General features: G+C 42.9%; 1 protein-coding gene and 1 long non-coding RNA gene across 2 annotated transcripts in view; one reads left to right on the top strand and one right to left on the bottom strand.

Annotated features, from left to right (window-relative positions):
• DARS1 (aspartyl-tRNA synthetase 1) overlaps positions 1-4,122 on the bottom strand; it is a 93,033-nt gene extending 88,911 nt beyond the window's left edge. Inside the window, exons 1-2 of the mRNA XM_017888486.1 lie at positions 3,846-4,122; positions 1,857-1,914 (exon numbers count right to left, since the gene is read on the bottom strand). Of these exons, the coding sequence (XP_017743975.1) occupies positions 1,857-1,914; positions 3,846-3,911 (124 nt within the window). The 5' untranslated portion in view covers positions 3,912-4,122. The remainder of the gene's footprint in view (positions 1-1,856; positions 1,915-3,845) is intronic.
• LOC108539643 (uncharacterized) lies at positions 4,102-14,801 on the top strand. Its single transcript, XR_001888446.1, has 3 exons — positions 4,102-4,183; positions 4,751-4,921; positions 14,590-14,801. It is a non-coding gene; the product is annotated as an uncharacterized LOC108539643 (long non-coding RNA).
• Positions 14,802-20,450: the final 5,649 nt, after the last annotated feature.

Here is a 20,450-nt window from a genome sequence, read left to right as displayed (position 1 = left end):
TTTTGAACAGGGTCTCACTCTGTTGCCCAGGCTGAAGTCCAGTGGTGTGATCATGGCTCACCACAGCCTTGACCTCACAGGCTCAAGTGATCCTCCCATCAGCCTCCTGAGCAGCTGGAATAAAAGGTGTGTGCCACCATGCCTAGCTAATTTTTTAACTTTCTGTAGAGATGGGGTCTCACTATGTTTCCCAGTCTAGTTTCAAATTCCTGGGCTCAAGTGATCCTCCCAACTCAGTCTCTGAATTTTGGTCGTTTATTGTATTCTTTCCCAACAAGGTTGGGAAGGAAAAGTGATTTTGTGATCATGTGGTAAATCAAATATAACAATAAAATTAACCTAGAGGTGTTTTATTTCCAAAGCATAATATTCATAGGCAGCCCTCTAAATTGGAAGCAGTGCTTCCAGTGGGCAAGAATGTAAAGATCTACAATTACTGCACCAAAAAGAGTGAGAGACATAATTTGAAGTGTCTACCAAAAGAAAAAAGATAGTCAAATACTTGAGTAAGATAAATCTGTTGAAATTACATATATAAAATAGAAGTAAAAGAAAGGCAAACATTTATAAATAAAAAATCTACAGGTCTGAGAGAAACAAGAATCAGGTCAATTTCAAAGGCCAGGCGCGGTGGCTCACACATGTAATCCTAGCACTTTGGGAGGTTGAGATGGGTGGAGTTCGAGATCAGCCTGGGCAACATAGTGAAACCTCATTTCTACTAAAATACAAAAAATAAGCCAGGCGTGGTGGCATGCGCCTGTAGTCTCAGCTTCTCAGGAGGCTGCGGCAGAAGAATCGCAGGAACTTGGGAGGCGGAGGTTGAAGTGAGCCGAGATCATGCCACTGCACTCCATCCTGGGAGACAGGGCCAGCCTCTGTCTCCAAAACAAAACAAAACAAAAAAAGAAATATAAAGATGCCAACATACACTAACAAAAAAGAGCGGTTATGAGAAAAGATAGAGTGGGCTCTAAGAATAATTAATTTCATTCCCAGACACTAAAGCTAAGAGTAAACAAAATGGAGTAGGGGTGGAGGCTTTAAAACTCCAATCGTAGTACTGCCATAGGAGCCAGAGAAGATGTAAGATGGAAGGACCCATGGACTCTAGGGTCAGATGGCCTTTGGTTCTAATCCCAGGTCTGGCAGATTATGTTTAAGTTTCTTATCTTTCAACTTTGGTTCCTTAGTTTTCAAGGATGCTGTAGAGAATAAGTGAAAATACAAATGTTTGGGAAGAGTCAAGCAAAACAGGAATAAATAATAGCTGAAAACAGAGAAGTAAAGTTGTGGGGGCTGGGGGAAGTAATATTAAAGCATGCAAAAAGCCTACATGTGATGAAGGCAGTTATTATTGGCCGCTCTCCTATCTCCTAGACAACGGCTGAATCTTACCTAACCATTTAGGAATATTTAAAAAATGTAATCTACCATTTAAAACATACCATTTAACCTACAATACTTAATAACATTTTTTTTTTTTTTTGAGACGGAGTCTCGCTCTGTCACCCGGGCTGGAGTGCAGTGGCTGGATCTCAGCTCACTGCAAGCTCCGCCTCCCGGGTTTATGCCATTCTCCTGCCTCAGCCTGGGCAGTAGCTGGGATTACAGGCTTGAGCCACCGCGCCCGGCCTCTACAATACTTAATAACAGTTTTTTTTCCTTTTCTAGAGTTGGAACCCTAAACTGACAACGTTTACACAGGGTTATGACATCTACTTGGATTATTAATGTCATTTAAGCTTTTCAGAATTTTACCTTCAGATTTATGCCAACCTTACTTAAAACTACATGACGAGCTTTCCCGGAATTAGACAGCAAAAAGCTTTATTTATTGTCACATAGCTACTAACCTGGTTTTTCTTGTGATTGTATCATTGAAGATATTCCATATCTCTCTTTAGCATAATCCTACAAAAAATTTTGCATCATGACTTTTTATGTAAACACTAAGAGCACAGTAAACACACAAATACAAATAATAGAATATAACAATGAATTTAACTTTCAGGATCATTTTATTAATTCAGAAAGTTAGTAGTTTTATAATGTGGAAATCTGTCATTTATTTACATATGTACTCTATACAAAACAGAAAAGTACTTAGTTTCTGGTTAGTTTGTTCTGAAGATCACCACTCCTAGATGAATTTATCATACTTAATAACATTCTAAGATAAAATTTACACATATGTACAACACATCTTAACTACCTTCTTCAAAAAGATGAAACTACTTCAAAGCAGGGACATAAATTTCCTGTGAAGGGAGTAGGATGAAGTACCACAGTTTTATTAACTTCCTATTACAGGAAGAAATGTTCAAAGAGAACCAACGTTTTGGGTAAGCTTTCTGAGCACCAGATGTCCACAGTTTTTAGAAACTGGAGATGCTGGGTATAAGCTAACTACAACTTTCCTTTTGTAAAACACCATCAAAAAATTCACCAGTTTCCTGTTTCTAAAAACCAGCTTCAGGATACCAGGTTACAGAGGTTTGACACTGACAATATATCAAATTTCTTGTTACAGATTAGAGTTAGGAACAGGAAACAGGAGACCTAGGGTCCAACCTGTTAACAAAATATACTTATTAAATAGATAAGTGGCCTTTATTTCAATCTTACTTTACCTCTAAAAGGATCTAAGATTCTTCTAGCTATAAAATGGCATAACTCTGCCACAATGTCTACCTTGTATCTAGACCTATACTATCTGTAAGGGTACACCGATAGTTTATGTAATTAAGCAGATTAAGAATACACAAAAATAATTCCCCTAGATTTTTACAAGGTAACTTAAGATCTGTATGAAACAATTAAGTTTCTGTCACTTTACAGCTACCTGTTGGAATCCTCTCCTTTAGATCAGGAGGATGCTGGATTTTGTGTTTACACCAAAATAAAACCAGACATGTTTAAGGTGCTTTCTGAACAATTTAAAGAAAACGATAACCCTGGAAAGAGAGATACAGTCACACAATGAAGCCTGAGGGCAACATAAGATTAAACTGTTTGAAGACAAAAGTTGCATTCATTCTAAGGAGTGCTATTAATATTTCAGTGACTCTTCCTCATTTAGTATTCTAAGATGACCTATTTCTCATGTTGCTTACCACAAATTCAGAACTCCTCATAGAAAAATTAGGGAGCCAGGCGGAAATTAAGGCTTAACAGTACTACAGCACACATAACTTGTAGGATGGTTTCAAACTTTGATTTCTGAAAAGCACCGAAGGATCACTGGGTGTTATGATTTATCCATGTGATTTGGGGTCACTTCACCTCAAATGCATTCTCGGTAACTCCTGTTACTTACCTTACCGGGTCACTGAGAGGGAGAAAGTAAATAAAAATGACATGTGTTCTTTAAAGCTGTCACATGGGAAATGGTCATTAAACATATTGGCAGATGGTTTTGCTAAGTACTGTCATTACTTGCTAAAGCATTAGGAACACGAGGGCTGAGTACATATCGATTACTAGTGCTTATTAAAATTTTCCGAGGGATTGTGCATTACGTGCAGGACGTGCCTAACTCAAAGAGGCTCAAGTGTGACGCCGCGCTCCTACTTCCGGGGCGGCAGGTTCTTCCCGTCCTCCCCACCCGGGGGACACGCTTCTAGTAGGCCAAACTCCCAGGTGACCCCGCGAGAAACGCGGTCCGGAGAGGGTCTGGTCCCACTGCTGGGGTAAGGGCTCTAGGCGCCCGGACCCCATGCTCGTAGCCTGCGGAGAACGTGCTGATAAGGACCCCGAGGGGGTCCGCTCCCCCTCCTCCCTCCCTCGGCGCGGTCCGGCCCAGGGGTCTGTCCTCCCAGGCCCAGGGAAAGGAGGAAACCCACTTCCGCCGCGTCCATGATCTCCCGCGGCTTCTCCTGACTCTTGCGGCTGGCGCTGGCGCTGGGCATCGGGACACGGACCTGGGCAGTGGACACCACCCTCCCTCGTAGGCTTTCGTACGGCAGGCCAAAGTGGCTTCTCCCTCCCTCCCAATCTCCGCCCTCCCGACCCTCGGGTCTCAGCACACGCGCTTGGGCTCCGCGTGGAGGGGCGGCTCCGGAAAGATCGCGAGAGCTGCGGCTATCTCGAGATCCCGACGCGCCGGCGGCCGCGCGCGGGGTCTCCTCCCACTCTTGCCCCGCCCCTCCGGGAGTTTTCCTGGAGTTGGAGGGAATTCTCGGTAGTTTTCGCTGGATTGGCTCTGGGGGCGGGGTCTGGGGTTACCAGGTGGCTGGCTGTAGGCCTGGGCGAATGCCAGCTCTCTTCAGTTTCGTCCCAACTGCGACTTCTGTCCATTCTCCTAACAGCCCGTTAAACTTCGCTCGGCTGTAACCGCAGACGGGTCACTAAAACACCCACATAAGCGCGGGCCTTGGTTTCTCCTCTCTTGGACTTTCCCGCCTTCTCTCTTCCCCGGGGCGACGTAACTGCTTGGGGTTGGGGGAGACCTCTTTGCAATCCATTGCCCTGCGTTTTGGGACAAAAGAGTGCGGTTGGCTTGCCAAGGCAGCATGGGGGTACCAGTCCCTGTATAAGTGAGGTGTAAATACAGTGACAACGACAAGAAACCCACACAATTGCACTGATTGCCTGGATCTGTTGCAGTGTTAGGGACAGTGCATAGCGGTGGTTGCCCAATGGGTGAATATCCCCAAGTTAGGCTTTTTAAAAAAACTATCATTCGTGAGTTTTGAATCGAAATTGAAAATAATTTGGAGATTTGGTTTAATACTGTTTCCCCTGCCAGACTTTGCACTCCGTCGTTTCAACTGACTTTGTAGTGTCTTCATCTGGCACAAAGTGTTAAGGGGTGCACGTAGATTCCAGCGCAAGTGAAAAGTCTCTGGAGGCTCCCTCGTGCAGTAGTGAGAAGACAGCCATGCTCCCTGCTCGCCTGTAGCTTACCGTCTAATTGCAGGTGATATGAAATTTTATTCCCTATTTAATTGATCAAAGATTATTTACAAACATCTACTTTGTGTCAGGCATTTTATCAGGTGCTGGCAATAAAAAGATAAGTCCTAATTCCTGTTCTTAATATTACACAGGTACCTAAGCTGATGATGTGCCATCTTGATAGATGCTTCCATGATTACAGAGTCAGGAAGAGAATTTCGCTATTAAAGTGCCTGCCTGGAAGTGATACATTTCACATTCTGCTCCTAGTTTATTGGCCAAAACAAGTTACATAGTCATTCCTGAGTTCATGGGGGCAGGAGAATTTACTCATTCCTTGGGGAGCAACACTGAATATTCATGATCAATATTACATTCCGTTAAAAAAGGCATTCTATTATATTCATGGGATTCGAATACAGAAGAGGGTCTGTGAAGTTGCTTCATCTTGGAATTTTTTTTTAAAGCTTGGGTTGCTTCAATCAGGTATAGTCCTAATGTATGGACTGGTTATCAGAAATCTGGATACAAATCCCATCTGTTTTCCCTTCGCTAGGGTAGCGATCTTACCTTTTCATCTGGCCATGAGGCCTGTCCATGTACTTCTTTCTTTCTTTGGCCCTGTTGCCTTGATAAGAGTATTCTTATTTAGTCCTGGAGTAAGACTGTAAATATATATTCTTGTTTCTGGCCCCCTTTCCTGATAGTGATAGAAAAGAAGCATTTGCCAGATCAATGGCCACATGTCATGTGCTTGAGGTCTTAAGAATCTGCTGTAGTAAAGATACCACAGCTGCAACTGAGGCTATGACTTGGTTGAACTTGCAGTAGTCTACTGTCAATTTCCTGAATTTGTCTGGATTTTGCTGGAGCCACACCGGTGACAATAGAAATATGATGGAGATGACCAACCATCAGGTCTTTAAGGGTTGCAATGATCTGCACTATTCCTCTTGGGGACATGTTATTGTTTATGATTTACTATCCTAGTTGGGGGCTGGGAAAGTGACTTTTAGAGATTTTCTCTTAGCTTTATCCAGTATGGTAGCCTATTCCACAGACCAGGGAATAGGGGAACAGCTCTGCTATGGTGCTCTGGCTGCTTTGCAGGATCCACATAAGCCATGTAGGCGAGGGCTTGAACCGCAGCTAACCTGAATCTTGGAAAAACACCTTGTGATCCTGCTGGAATATGAGAGGGTGGAAGGCCGTCTCCCACTCACTTCCCTGTCTCCCTGAGAGCCTGTCATGGGATGGTTTCTTATTACCTCCTAGATTCTGATGAGGTGTGGGACTTCTTGCCCCCTTCCCTCAAGGGAAATGCAGAATACAAAAATGTGTATAATATCTTACTGCTTAACTGGAGTCTAGAAGTGGCTCTTCAGCAAGAGTGTCCCACTACTCATGTTGCAGTCATTTGGTGATTTTTGTTTCAGTGATGTCCTTAATGGGACAAGAATCACAGAGAGCTGGCACCTTTGGCTTATTCTTCTTTCTCTTTTTAAAAAAATTAATTAATTAATTAATTAATTTTTTTTTGAGACAGAGTCTCCCTTTGTCTCCCAGGCTGGTGTGAAGTGGCATGATCTTGGCTCACTGCAACCTCTACCTCCCGAGTTCAAGTGATTCTCGTGCCTCAGCCTCCCAAGTAGCTGGGATTACAGGTGCCTTCCACCATGCCCAGCTAATTTTTGTATTTTTAGTAGACATGGTTTCGCCATGTTGGCCCGGGTGGTCTCAAACTCATGACCTCAGGTGATCCACCTGCCTCAGCTTCTCAAAGTGCTGGGATTACAGTTGTGAACCAACACACCTGGCCTTTTTTTTTTTTTTGAATCAGGGTCCCACTCCATTGCCCAGGTTGGAGTGCAGCAGTGGGAACAAGGCTCATTGCAGCCCCAACCTCCCGGGCTCAAGGGGTCTTCCCACCTCAGCCTTTGAAGTAGCTGAGACTACAGGTGTGCACCACCATGCTCAGCTAATTTTTGTATTTTTTGTAGAGATAGGGATTCACCATGTTGTCAAGGCTGTGGGCTTATTCTTGTTTTCACTGTCTATGTGAGTAATAAACCATGTAAATCTAAAAGCAGCTTGTTACAGCTTTACTGATGGAATCATTCAGGACTTGACCTTTCCTTGCTTGTCCTGTGTGTTCCTGTCTTGCCAGCAGTCAGCGTGGGACTCTGCCAATTTCCAATATAATATCCATCCCAAACTATACATTTAGGGAGCAGGAAAATGACTTTTGGGTAGGTTCATGGACCCATGGACCCATTTCATTCTAGGTGTTGCTGTTAAGAGGGTTGAAGTGCCATTGTGGTTCTTCTATTTCTTTATTTTTTTCGAGACTGGTTTATGAGACTAGGTAATTTTTTTGTTTTTTTGTTTTTTAGTAGAGATGTTTTTTAGTTTCCCCATGTTGCCCAGGCTGATCTCAAACTCTGGGCCTCAAGCGATCCATCGCCTAGGCTTCCCAAAATGCTGGGATTACAGGTGTGAGCCATTGTGCCCGGCCACCACTGTGATTCTTGGTCCTTTGTATGTGGTTCTTTTCCCCCTGGAAAAGAAAGAAGCTCACAGGACATCTGCTAAGTAGACTACATGGGTCCTTCTTTGTTCCTAATGCTCAGGAATTTCATAATATTTATCAGCCTGTGGGTTTATATTCATCGTTGTGCTGGACGTTGGGCCATTCCATCTGGAAGCTCATTAGTTCTAGGGCATTTTCTTGAAAAATGTCTTTGATGATTCTCTACCTTCCATTTCTTCTCTTCTCTGTTTCCTGAATTCTTATTAAGTATTGGACTTTCTGAGCTGGTCTAATTTCCTTATCATTTCTCTCAATTTTTCCATCTTACTGCATTTTGATAGGCTTTTGGGAGATTTTTTCAACTTTATCATATAGTCTTTCAATTGCGGTTTTCTCATTATTGCCATCATTTAATAATTTCCTAAAGCACTCTTTTTGTTCTTTGAATGGTCCTTTAAAAGAATAGAATCCTGATCTTTTAAAATGCATATAATATCTTCTCATGTTACTGAGCATATTAATAAAGTGATTTTTGGGGGAAATTTTTAAAAGTGTTCTGTCTACATAACCCCTTTCTTACAAGTTGCTTTTTTGTTTGTTTATTTTTGGCCTCTGTCTTTCATGTTAGAGACCTACCTCAGGTGTTCGGTGAATCTTTGATTGTCTGCTTATGTTAAAAGTGGAGCCTAGGCCAGGCACGGTGGCTCAAGCCTGTAATCCCAGCACGGTGGGAGGCCAAGGCGGGAGGATCACGAGGTCAGGAGATCGAGACCATCCTGGTTAACCAGGTGAAACTCCGTCTTTACTAAAAATACAAAAAATTAGCCAGGAGTGGTGGCGGGCACCTATAGTCCCAGCTACTCTTGGGAGGCCGAGGCAGGAGAATGGCGTGAACCCGGGAGATGGAGCTTGCAGTGAGTCAAGATGGCACCACTGTACTCCAGCCTGGGCGACAGAGCAAGACTCTGTCTCCAAAAGAAAAAAGAAAAGAAAAGAAAAGAAAAAGTGGAGACTAAGAAGCTGACTAGAAGCTCTGAGCTCTTCCATGTGGTTTGTCCTTTGTGGGTTTTACTGTATGATGCTCTGGTTGGGCCATTTGATGGGTGTCAGTATCTTTAGATCTTTCCTTTCGGCTGGTCAGATTGTTCAGGGAAAAAACTCTTCTGATCTGCTGCATGAAGAATAAAGGTCTGACTGCTAGTGTTCTGGGACTATCTGGCATCCCACATGTATTTGGTCACCGAATTCCCCTAGTTGGGGATAGCACCCAGTTCCTGAAGTCAAAGATCCACCTTTTACCTTCTCTAGAGAATGCATCATGTCAGGGTAGGAGAGGACTCTTGCCAAAAGAGTGGAGTATGGAGGGCTGCAGGGATCAGACTTCTCGTGTAGCTTTCCCCAGATTGTCATTATCATTCCCATGCCCCATCTCCATTTCCAGAGGTATTTGGTGCTGCTTGTCTTGAGTCTTTTGTGATTTCTGTGGTATCAGTGAGGTCACTTCTCAGCTTTCTTGACTGCTCTCTTAGGATTCAGCTTTTCATATCTGCTAAGTAGGTTACCACTAGCCCACCTGCTGCTTTCTGGCTTCCTGCATTTTTGGGGGGTATTGTCTCCTCTCCTGTTCTCCCATCCTCTTGATTATAGTTTTTGTGGCATTAGGGGCAGGAGCAAGATTAGATGTGCTATCTTAGTGCAGAAGTCACTTTTCTTGTTTTATAACCTCAATGTGTACAGAGTTTCTGGCTGATGACTATAGTTACCAAAATTTAGACCAATGCTCATACTTTATTCTTTTTTTTTTTGAGACAGAGTCTTACTCTGTTGCCCAGCTGGAGTAGAGTGCAGTGGCATGATCTTGGCTCACTGCAGCCTCTGTCTCCTGGGTTCAAGAGATTCTCCTGCTTCAGCCTCCCAAGTAGCTGGGATTATAGGCGAGCACCAGTACGCCTGGCTAAGTTTTGTATTTTTAGTAGAGATAGGGTCTCACCATGTTGGCCAGGCTGTTCTTGAACTCCTGACCTCAAATGATCCACCTGCCTCAGCCACCCAGAGTGCTGGGATTACAGGTATGAGCCGCCGCACCTGGTCCCAATGCTCATACATTCTTTCGGCAAGTATTTATTGAGAGTGAACTATGTGTCAGGCATTAGTCTAGACATTTGGGATACATCAGAGAATAAAGTAGATAAAGATCCCTGTTCCTGTGGATCTTATGTTTTAGCAGATGGAGGCAGATAATAAATAACAAGATAAGTAACATAATAAGTAAATTATATAACGTGAGAAAATGAAAAAAAATTGAGCAAGTTAAGAGAAACAGGAGTTCTGGGGAGGTGAGGTTGCAGTTTTAAATATAGTGGTCAGGGTAGGCTTCACTGAGAAAGTGACATTTGAAGATTTGAAGGCACTGAGAGATGTGCCTGCGTGCATATTTGGGGGAAGAGCGTTCCAGGCAAGAAGACAACCAGTGTAAAGGCTTTAAGATGGGAGGAGCAAGGAGGCCAATGTTCTCTACCTAGGGTAACATCTTTAAGGCCTCTGAAGTGTGTAGGATTCTTTCTCTATCCTGAATGACTCTAGTTTGCCAAGCTTTTTTAAAATTGTGACAAAACACATAAAATTGTCTAACCTTTTAAAGTGTACAGTTCAGTAATGTTACCTATATTCACATTGTTGTGTAATAAATCTCTAGAAATTGTTCATCTTGCAAAACTGAAATCCTGCACCCATGGAGTAACAGTTTGGCATTTCCCCTCCCCGAAGTCCTGGACAACCAAGATTCCACTTTCTCTTTTCATGATTTTGACTATTTTAGATATCTCAGATAAGTGGAATCACATAGTATTTGTCCTGTTGTATATTGCCAAGCTTGTTGAGTTCTTGTATTGCAAATGCATTCTGGCTCCAGCCTTGCTGTCATGTTGAATTTAGCTATTACTTCTCTTGTGCCTGCATGTAATTCAAATCTTAACACCCCTATTTACCAGCTGAATCAGGTGGGATGCCTTTGGCTGCGAATAAGAGAAACCCTGACTCAGACTATTTCAAACAGTAATGTATTGCTCATCCAGTAGGAAGTTGGGGAAAAATGAGAGTCCAGGTTTGGTTGATCCATGCATTCAGCAATGTCATCAAGGACCAAGCAGTTCTTTCCTTCTCTCAGCTCTGGAGGCTTCACCCTCAGGTTGGTAGCAAGACAGCTGCAGCAAGTTCAGGCATCACATTTAGTCTTGACAACATCAGGGAAGGAGACACACCTCGTACTTTCCCGTGCCTCTCTCTCTTTTTTTTTTTTTTTGAGACGGAGTCTCGCTCTGTCGCCCAGGCTGGAGTGCAGTGGCATGATCTCAGCTCACTGCAAGCTCCGCCTCCCGGGTTCACGCCATTCTCCTGCCTCAGCCTCCCGAGTAGCTGGGACTACAGGCGCCCGCCAGGTCGCCCGGCTAGTTTTTTTTTTTGTATTTTAGTAGAGACGGGGTTTCACCATGTTAGCCAGGATGGTCTCGATCTCCTGACCTCGTGATCCGCCCGTCTCGGCCTCCCAAAGTGCTGGGATTACAGGCTTGAGCCACTGTGCCCGGCCGTGCCTCTCTCTTAAACATAGAAACCGTTCCTTAACATTTCTGTATCCAGCTTTCCTTAACACCTGATTGGCCAGAAGTGGCCAAACACATGTGAGTGTTCAAACTAGTTACTGGTAAGGGAAATGGGATCAGTAGGCAATCAGGCCTACCTCAGGATTTTGGGGGTGAGTTGGGAGTGTTTCCTCCACTGAAGCACATGTATACCTGGGAGAGGGGTGGACATCTAAATAAAACCAGATTCTGTTAGGAAGGAGGAAGGATAAGAATGGATGCTGAGTGGATAGGCAGCTGTGTCCACTACATTAGCTGTGTGATTTGAAGAGAGTCATTTGACATCTTGGATCCTCAATTTTGTCAAGAAAATAAGAGTCATGGTGTTTTCTCATATAAGCATTAAAAGACATAATAATTGAAAGAGAAAACAGTCCATGGCACCTACTTTTGCTGATTTCAGTGGTTCTCAAATTGTGGTCCCTGGACCAGCATGTCAACATCAGCATCACCTGGTGTTATGGGCTAAAGGTGTAGTCCCACCTCCACCTCCGCAATTCATGTGTTGGAACCACCCAATATCTCAGACAGTGACTGTGTTTGGAGAGAGGGTCTTAAAAGAGGTAATTAAATTAGAAAGAAGTAATTGGGGTCAGCCCTAATCCAATATGAATGGTGTCTGTAGAAGAGGGAAATAGGACGCAGATACACACAGACAGGAGGGAAGGTTATGTGAAGACACAGGGAGAAGAGGGCCGTTTACAAGCCAGTAATAGAGGCCTTGGGAAAAAAATCAGCCCTGCCAACATCTTGATCTCAAACTTTTAGCCTCTGGAACTGTGAGAAAATAAATTCTGTTAAATAACACCCAGTATATGATACTTTGTTACGGCAGTCCGAGCAAACGGATACACCTGGGAACTTGTTAGAAATGTAAAGTCTCTGGCCCCATCCCAGACCTACTGAATCGAAAACTCTCAGGGTGAAGCCCAGCAAACTGTTTTAAAAGCCCAATAGGTGATTGTTATGGGCAGGGCTGGCCTAGTTGTTAAGGATATAGTGAACCTGCCTAGCCTGGGTTCACATCCTGACTCTACCACTTCCCAGCTACGTGATTGGTAGGTAGTTTTAAAAACTTTTCTGTGTTTCAACTTCATTGTCTGTAGAATGAGGATAATTCTAGTCCCTACCTCTTAGGTTGCTATGGTGATAAATAGGTCCCTCTAAATATAATTTAGAACAGTACCTGATGCGTAGTGAATGCTCAACAAGTGTGAGCTACTGTTGAGATACGTAACATGTAACTGTTGAATCTGCATCTCACTTGGAGTGGTTGGGTTTGGAGAGACGGATAGCCAAGCTTATTGGAATTATTGGTAAAGCGAGGACCTGAGAACTCCCTTAACTCCCTTGAGTGAAGTTGAATACTCCACCTCTTTTGGCTGCTTGGCACTCTTTTTTCTTACTTCCTGGTTTATGATTGTGATATGGGAAATGTAAATTATGCCAAGTTCTTTGGAGTTTATGCAAGTAATACATGGCACACATTGTTATGTCGCTCTTCATTCCCTATGAAGGCCCTTTGTCATCAACTTTATATCCTGTTCCCATGAGAACTTTACCTTTTTCTCCTCTGCATTCTGTTCTTGATGGATTGTCTAGTTTCTCACTTGGACAACTTATCCTCTTTTGCTGACAGCCTATTTAAAACCACCTTCTATTAAAAACAGTTTTCCATCAAGGTATCTAGATAGTCATTTCCCTTGTTTTTCATCTGCCTTTTATCTGAGGTGATGCCAATGGTTTTACAGTATGCAGCTGCCACTAGATACTAATGACATTTTCACTGGGCAAGTTGCATTTCCCAGCCTTGTTTCTGTATATTTGATTGTCTTCAGTATTTTATGTGAGTTGTAAACACACTGGGTAGAAACAACTCAATAAATGGCAAACAGTAAAATGAATACTAAAAAGTTATAGTCTCATAAAATGAGAACGAGTGGGGCCCCTATCCCAAATAGAAGTGAGCCAGGGACATCAGGATGTTATGAAAATGCTGGATGGCTGCTACTTTCCCTTAATATAGTCTTTCAGTCCCAAACTTGTTGTTTTTGTAATTCCGCCTTGCAATATGCAATTCTCTTTCCTTCTACTCACCTTCTCAATCACTCTAGGAAACATAACCATTCATTTATCACCGAGGCCCAAAATCTTGGTGCCATTTCTTATTGCTTTCTCTTCTCCCCACTATTCAAAAATCTATCAAAGTCTTTCTGCTTTTTCCTTTTTTAACATTATCCATCTCTAATGAATCTTAAAGACCACACCTTTTGTAATTATGGAGAACTGGAACGTTCAAGGTAAATCATAGTTCATTTGGTGAGATTATCTCCAGTCTTATTTTGTAAATCCATGTATGACTGCAGCCATATTCAGAAATTTTATAAATGATGTTAACCCCCCAACCCCAATAAATTATAATGTAAAATACAAATATAAAGTATATCACACTTTAAAAAGAATTCTACATGTGTGAGGAGGTAGGGAAAAATCAAAACCTCAGCAATAGCAATTTCAAGACTCTCATGGGGCTCTTGTCTGACTCTTCCTATTCACTCAGCCTCTTTTTATGGTTTTCTGCTTTGTTCACTTTAACACCGTACCCTTCAGTTTTCACTATAAGGTTACCATTGTCACTATCAGGGAGTATGTGGTTTTATCATCTACCTTTTAAGGAAAAGTTTTTACTTTTAGAAAGGCACCTTACTGATAATTATTTTCTCCAGCCTAATGTCTTTTTTTTTCTATTTTCATTTATGGTTCTGATTGTATGTATGTATGTAGGTATGTATGTATGTATGTTGAGACGGAGTTTCACTCTGTCTTGCCCAGGCTGGAGTGCAGTGGCGTGATCTAGGCTCACTGCAGCCTCTGCCTCCCGGGTTGAAGTGATTCTCCTGTTTCAGCCTCCTGAGTAGCTGGGACTACAGGTGTGCGCCACTACTCCCCGCTTATTTTGTGTTTTTGGTAGAGATGGGGTTTCAACATGTTAGCCAGGCTGGTCTCGAACGCCTGACCTCAGGTGATGCACCTGCCTCGACCTCCCAAAGTGCTGGGATTACAGGCGTGAGCCACCACGCCTGACCTCTCCATGTGATTTTTGACCTAAAGGAACTATTTTTAATATTCTGAAGAATAATCCTATTTAAGTCACGTATAAACAAGTTGTGCTAAATTAAAAACTTTTAGTTCCATTTACTTCTTCATTTTAGTAGGTAACTTTGTGATCCAAACTCGGATTGGTCTTCCCATTTGAGTCATTCAATCCAAACCTTGGTAGGAAAATCTGATTCCTCTCTCTTCCGGTAGCTATGGTGGATCGTGTTTCCAAAGATGGTTGCCACAATATCTCTCATCCCATATGTTATTTTGCAGTGTGACTGTGCCACTCCCTCATCAAGAAGTAGAGTCTAGATTCACTCCCTTTGAATCTAGACTAGCCTATGACCTATTTTGAGCAATATAATACAATCTCCAAGGCTGGGCCTTAAAAATTCTTCAGCTTCTGCCTTCATGTCTTAGAGTGTTCTTTCTTGGAACCATCTGCCAAGCTGTGAGGAAGCTCCAGAGCCGTTTGACAAGACCTGATGGAGGATAACCGAGGACTTTGGCCAGCAACCCCAGCTGAGCTCCCAGTTGGAATGTGAATGAGGCCATTTTGAGTGTTCCAGCCCATTGGAGCCCTAGCCAACATTCTACAAACTAGAACTGCCTGATCGACCCACAGAATCATAAGAAATAATAAACTGCTGTTTTAAACCAGTACATTGGGAGGTGGTTTGTTATACAGCAATACCTGACTGAAACACTGGGGCTCCTTTACTCAGCTTGGTTTTGAGGCCTTGCACCACGTTCACTTGCTCACCTCATCACCCTCAAACCTCTGCAGGGAAATACAACTTACTTTCTGGGTTTTCACAATCATTTTAGCTCTGTGGACAAAGTGGTTCACTCATCAGTGACTATGAAAGTGGCCAAATAATGATCACAATACTAATTAAGACTTTTTGAATGCTTATGATGTGCCAGGCACTGTTTTAAATATAATATATTTATTCACATATTTAATTTTTAGAACAACTTTTGGCTGAGAAAGACAGGAACCACTTCCAGTGCTTTCCAAAGCAGCATTCTCTTTGTCTTAAGTCAGGGAAGGCCTTCAAATTACTTTCAGTAGAAGAAGATTTAAAGGAATGTTTCTGTTTAGGTTTTTTCAGTCTAAACAATTTTTAGAACAACTTTTTCGAGCTAGGCAGTATTATTTCCATTTTACAGATAAAACAACTAAGGCACAGAGAGGCAAAGTAACTGGTAAAACAGTAAGTGGGTCGAATCACCATCAGAACCCAAGCATCAGACCCCAGAGCCACATGCTTAGCTACTGTGATATCCTGCCTCCCATAAATAATGTCTCAAGCTTATTTTAATTTTTTTAAAAAACCTTTTTGAGTAAGGATCTTGCTTTGTCACACAAGCTGGAGTGCAGTGGTATGATCATGGCTCTCTGTAAACTTGAACTCCTGGGCTCAAAAGATCCTCCTCCCTTGGCCTCCCAAAGTGCTGGGATTATACAGGTGAGCCACCATGCCTGGCCCTACTTGAGTTAAGGAAATTCTCTAAGGCTTTGATTGCCTCCTTCCTTTATTCTAGGTTCCAGGCTGTGTCCCATGCTCCAGTTACATTTAGAAAACTCTAATGATAGAAAAGTCTAAATTGACTATTCCCACATTCACAGTTCGGGGTAGGATAGAGTGTTTGACTGGTTTTCCCAGGTTTCTCATCCCTGTGTGGCCACCACAGAGGGCAGCAGAGTGACAGGCTGAGGGTGCAGAGCGGGCAGAGAAGCAGAACTGATGGAGGGCCCAGGCAGGGCAGGGGTGGGCGGAGCTATCTGCACATCTCAGGCATGAGAGCTAGGTGGGAGCTCAGACACAACTCTCCAACCACCCGCTGATGGAGAGGGCAGCTTCTTCTAATAGCATGGGCTGTGGCTGCCAAAACTGTGCCATCTGACTTGAAGGGGAGGAAAGTCTCTGTGCTCGCTACGCAATTGCAATTGCAGCCTTAAGGCAAGCCCCCTATGGCCTTCAGATCCCTCCTAGGCGGACATCCTGGAGCTGTCACTGCCAAGCGTGTGATTTTGCTTCAAGCAGCCCTTGAAGTTCTCCTGCTTCCTATTTGCCTGATAACTGCCCCAAGGACTCTGAAGGAAAATTTTAAACGCTAACTATAAAATTCAGTAGGCCTGCATTCTCAGGTTGTATTAAGAACAAGGCCTTTGGAGACAGACAGCCCTGGGTCAGAGTTCCGTCTCTGCTGCTTAATTGCTGTGTGGCCTTGGGAAAGCTGTTTTCTTCTCAGATTCTCAGTGTCCTTGGCTGTAGAATGGGTTAGTGATATTTACCCTGTGTTCTTGTTGTGAACAATAAGTAATCCTATAGTCAAAACCCTTGGCCTCATATGTACCAGGCAACCATCAGTGTAGCTATTAATTACAAACATAGAATATATTGTGAATCTATGAGACCATTAACATACCATGTAGTCTTAGCATGTAAGCTGCAAAGGGTAAAGCTGGTGTTTCATGCTCTGCTGTACAATGTTTGCTGAGGAAGAAAGACAACCCGTGATCTGTTTTAGAAAAATGCTATCTTTTAATCGCTTCTCTTTTTACTTTCTTATTTTAGTTTTATACTTTAAATGCTTTGGAGCATTTAATAGCTCTTCTGCTTTCAACTTCTATAAATTCACAACTTCTATAAATTTAAAAAGTGTCTGAATCTTGATTAAATGCTCTTAATCTGAGGCTTATGGGTTTCCAGGGGTCCGTCAACTTTTTGAAATTGCATGCAACATTGTTTGTGTCTACACATATGTGCATTTTTGAGGGGGAGTGATTCATAATTATCAACAGACTCTCAAAGGATTCTGTGGTTGGACAAAAGATGGAAGAGTCCTTGGACAAAAGACTGAAAAACCCTAAACAGAAACATTCTTTTAAATCTTCTACTGAAAGTAATTTGAAGGCCTTCCCTGACTTAAAACAAAGTGGATGCTGCTTTGGAAAGCACTGGAAAAATGGATCCTGTCTTTCTCAGCCAAGGACTGGTCTCTTTTCTCCAATGTGTCCCTAACAGAGTGGTGAGGCTGGCTGTTCCCACCAGTACAGGTAATGTGGTAAAGATAGGACCACGTGGACAAAGAGGTATTGCCTTCTCTAATTACAGCTAACAAAGACCCAGGCCTAACCTCAGCTGCACCTTCTGTCTCTGGGAAGTCGCTTATGGAGTAGACCTATAATTAGGATTAGGTACCTGAAACATAATTCTCAGGATGATGAATCTCTAAATTATGTCCCCAGAGACATACCTGAGGCAAAACCCTAAGGGTTGTTGACCGTAAGAGGGTGTGTGTGGTATTCCACATTCAGTGGGGATTTATAAATGAGGATGGTATCACTCAGAAGGGGCAGGTGTCCAAGAGGCCCTTTTGACTTCTGCAATGGGGCCTGACAGCCCGTGAACTGAGCTCCATAATTTATGCCTCTGGCATAGAATCTGTGCAAAGCAGGAATGGCCACATCAGCATTTGGGGATTTAAAGCAGCGTTGTTTTTGTTTTTTTTTTGAGACGGATTTTCACTCTTGTTGCCCAGGCTGGAGTGCAATGACATGATCTCGGCTCACTACAACCTCTGCCTCCCAGGTTCAAGCGATTCTTCTGCCTCAGCCTCCTGAGTAGCTAGGATTACAGGCATGCGCCACCATGCCCAGCTAATTTTGAATTTTTGGTGGAGACAGGGTTTCTCCATGTTTGTCACGCTGGTCTCAAACTCCCGACCTCAGGTGATCCACCCTCTTCGGCCTCCCAAAGTGCTGGGATTACAGGCATGAGCCACTGTGCCCGGCTAAAGCAGCTTCTTTTATCCACAGACCTCTTCCTCAAACTGTAAGGAGGATTCAGCTCATTGATTTCACTTTATTTTAAAAGAAAATAATTGTTGATATGTAAAGTAAATGAAAACACAGTCAAGGGGGAGTGTAATTGAAAGTAATTTAAGAGTTCAATGGTTGATGACTATTTTTTCAATTATTATGATATCACTTTATTAACAGGGAATTCATAAATTAAGAAGTATGCAATGTAAGCCTTGTGGAATATATTAGGGAAACGTTTTTGATCTATGCAAGTAAATTGAGATAGACTGGGTGCACCTGTTCCTAGTCATGCCCGGGAATATGTGAAACTCTGGCTCAGGATGAACGTCTGTTGGTGTCAGCACAACAATAAGGAAACAAAGTTGGCAGTGGGGTGGGGAAGTGTTTGCTGGGCAGGAGCCACCATCTGCAGCCAGCTCCCAGCACGGCTGTGTGTTCGGATACCCATCAACCAGGAAAGGGAGTCTAAGGCCTCCAGATGATTTTCCCCTTTCACAAAACCGTTGTAAAATAAAATACAAATCCTTCCTGAATGTTCCTAGCTTTTCTTCCTTTAGGAAGTTTTCAGTCAATGGGAAACAAAGCCTTATTCAAAGGATTAAAGCCATAGTCATTCTATTGTTTGGGGCTTCAATAATGTGGCTTTCCTTTCACAGACAGAATTTTCAATTCACAAATCATCTAAAAAACAGGAAATTTTGGGGAAACATGCTTATGATAACAAACAAGGGATCTATCGTGTGGTATAGAAGTTTATACAAAGAGGCATCCGATTTTAAGATTTTTTTTTTTTTTTTTTTTTTTACTGTTCTGGGCTTCTGGCTGCATTCTAGGGAGATCATTTCTTAAAAGAAATAGCCATATGGCTTATAAGGTAAGACTACTCAGTTCCCACCCCAACCCCTAGAAGAGTATGGAGGAAGGGAAGCAGACTCTGGCTATATTTTTATGGCTGCACTCCAGGCAGTACTGCAGAGGCAACAGGCAGGCTCTGAAATGCCTTCTTCCCCCTGTTATCCTCAGGCCTATGTTTCCCTCTTACCCCACCCAAGTCCTGGGCCCTTACATGGCAGAGGAAGGGAGAAGGGTCAGCAACATTGGTTAACAGGAATAGAGAATGTTCGAGGAAGGCAGTGGCAGGCAATAGCCATAGAGAGTCATAGAAGGTTAAAGAGGTTGTAGAAACAGTCATTTGTTTTGCAAGCAGTTCTAGTGGGGTTTAAGAAAGCAGCAGCACTTAACTGTGAGCAGACAAACCCACTTTGGAAACCTATGCAGCCACTTCTGAGTAAACTATTTTATTTAGGTTCCTCATTTCGGTGACAATCTTTTAATCCTTTGAGCTGTATGCTGAAAAGGACACTATAGATCATCCTGAAAGGTAATTTTTAGTGTCCATGGTTCCCCAACATGATGATTTTTTCCTCGGCCCCTATCTTCCCCCATTGCCTTTATCTTTTATTTGTACTTTTCCCTGATTGAAGGAGGATGGAGTCTATTTGCTTCCTAGCATCTTCTATGGCTCTTGGTACTGAAAGTGTGATCTGGATTCCAGTAGCAGAACAGCAGCATCTTCTTATGAGAAGTGCAGAATCTCAGGCGCCATCCTATGACTACTGAATCAGAATTAGCATTTTAACAAGATCCTTGGCTATTTGCATGCACGTTAGTTTAGGAAGGCTTGATCTGTACAGATCTGCCCCACTAGTTCCAGCCCCACTAGTCTTTCTCGTTCTGGCCTCCAAGCCTTTGGACTTGCTGTTCTCTCTGCCTGGAGTGCTCTTGCCCCATCTAGTATGGCTGACTCTTTTATTTCAGCTTAACTGTTACTTCTGGCCGGGAGCGGTGGCTCACACTTGCAATCCCAGCACTTTGGGAGGTCTAGGTGGGCGATCACTTGAGCTCAGGAGTTTGAGACGAGCCTGGGCAACATGGCGAAATGCCATTTCTACAAAAAATACAAAAATTAGCCAGGTGAAGTGGCGCACACCAGTGGTCTCAGCTACTCAGGAGGCTTCAGAGACCCTGTCTCAAAAAAAAAAGTTACTTCCTTTGAGGATGCTTTCCTGACCCCTCTATATGAAGAACTACCTCCAACCCAGCTACTGTCTATTCCATTACCCTGTTTTATATTTCTATGGCACTTACTGTTATCTGAAGTAATTTTATTCTTTCATTTTTGGGTCTATTTTATTCAGGGTTGTGCGTCCAGTGTTCAGAAGAGTGCCTGGCACATCAAAGGTGCTGAATTAATGTTTATTGGATAAATGAATACAGTTTTGGGAATCATGAACATTGAGAACCTAGGCCCAGACAATTCTAAGGTAAAATATGTCACCCTCTGAACCAATCTGACAGCTTTCAGTTGATTAACCTGAGACCAGTGCTTCTGGGGGCCCAGATGAGAATATCAAACCTGGTCCCCTGAGCAGTTGCATCAATATCT

The sequence above is a fragment of the Rhinopithecus bieti genome, unplaced genomic scaffold, assembly GCF_001698545.2.
Source record: "Rhinopithecus bieti isolate Rb0 unplaced genomic scaffold, ASM169854v2 scaffold_15296, whole genome shotgun sequence".
Lineage (NCBI taxonomy): Eukaryota > Metazoa > Chordata > Mammalia > Primates > Cercopithecidae > Rhinopithecus > Rhinopithecus bieti.
Note: the sequence above shows the minus strand (reverse complement) of the source record. Positions and strands in the feature narration are given on the sequence as shown.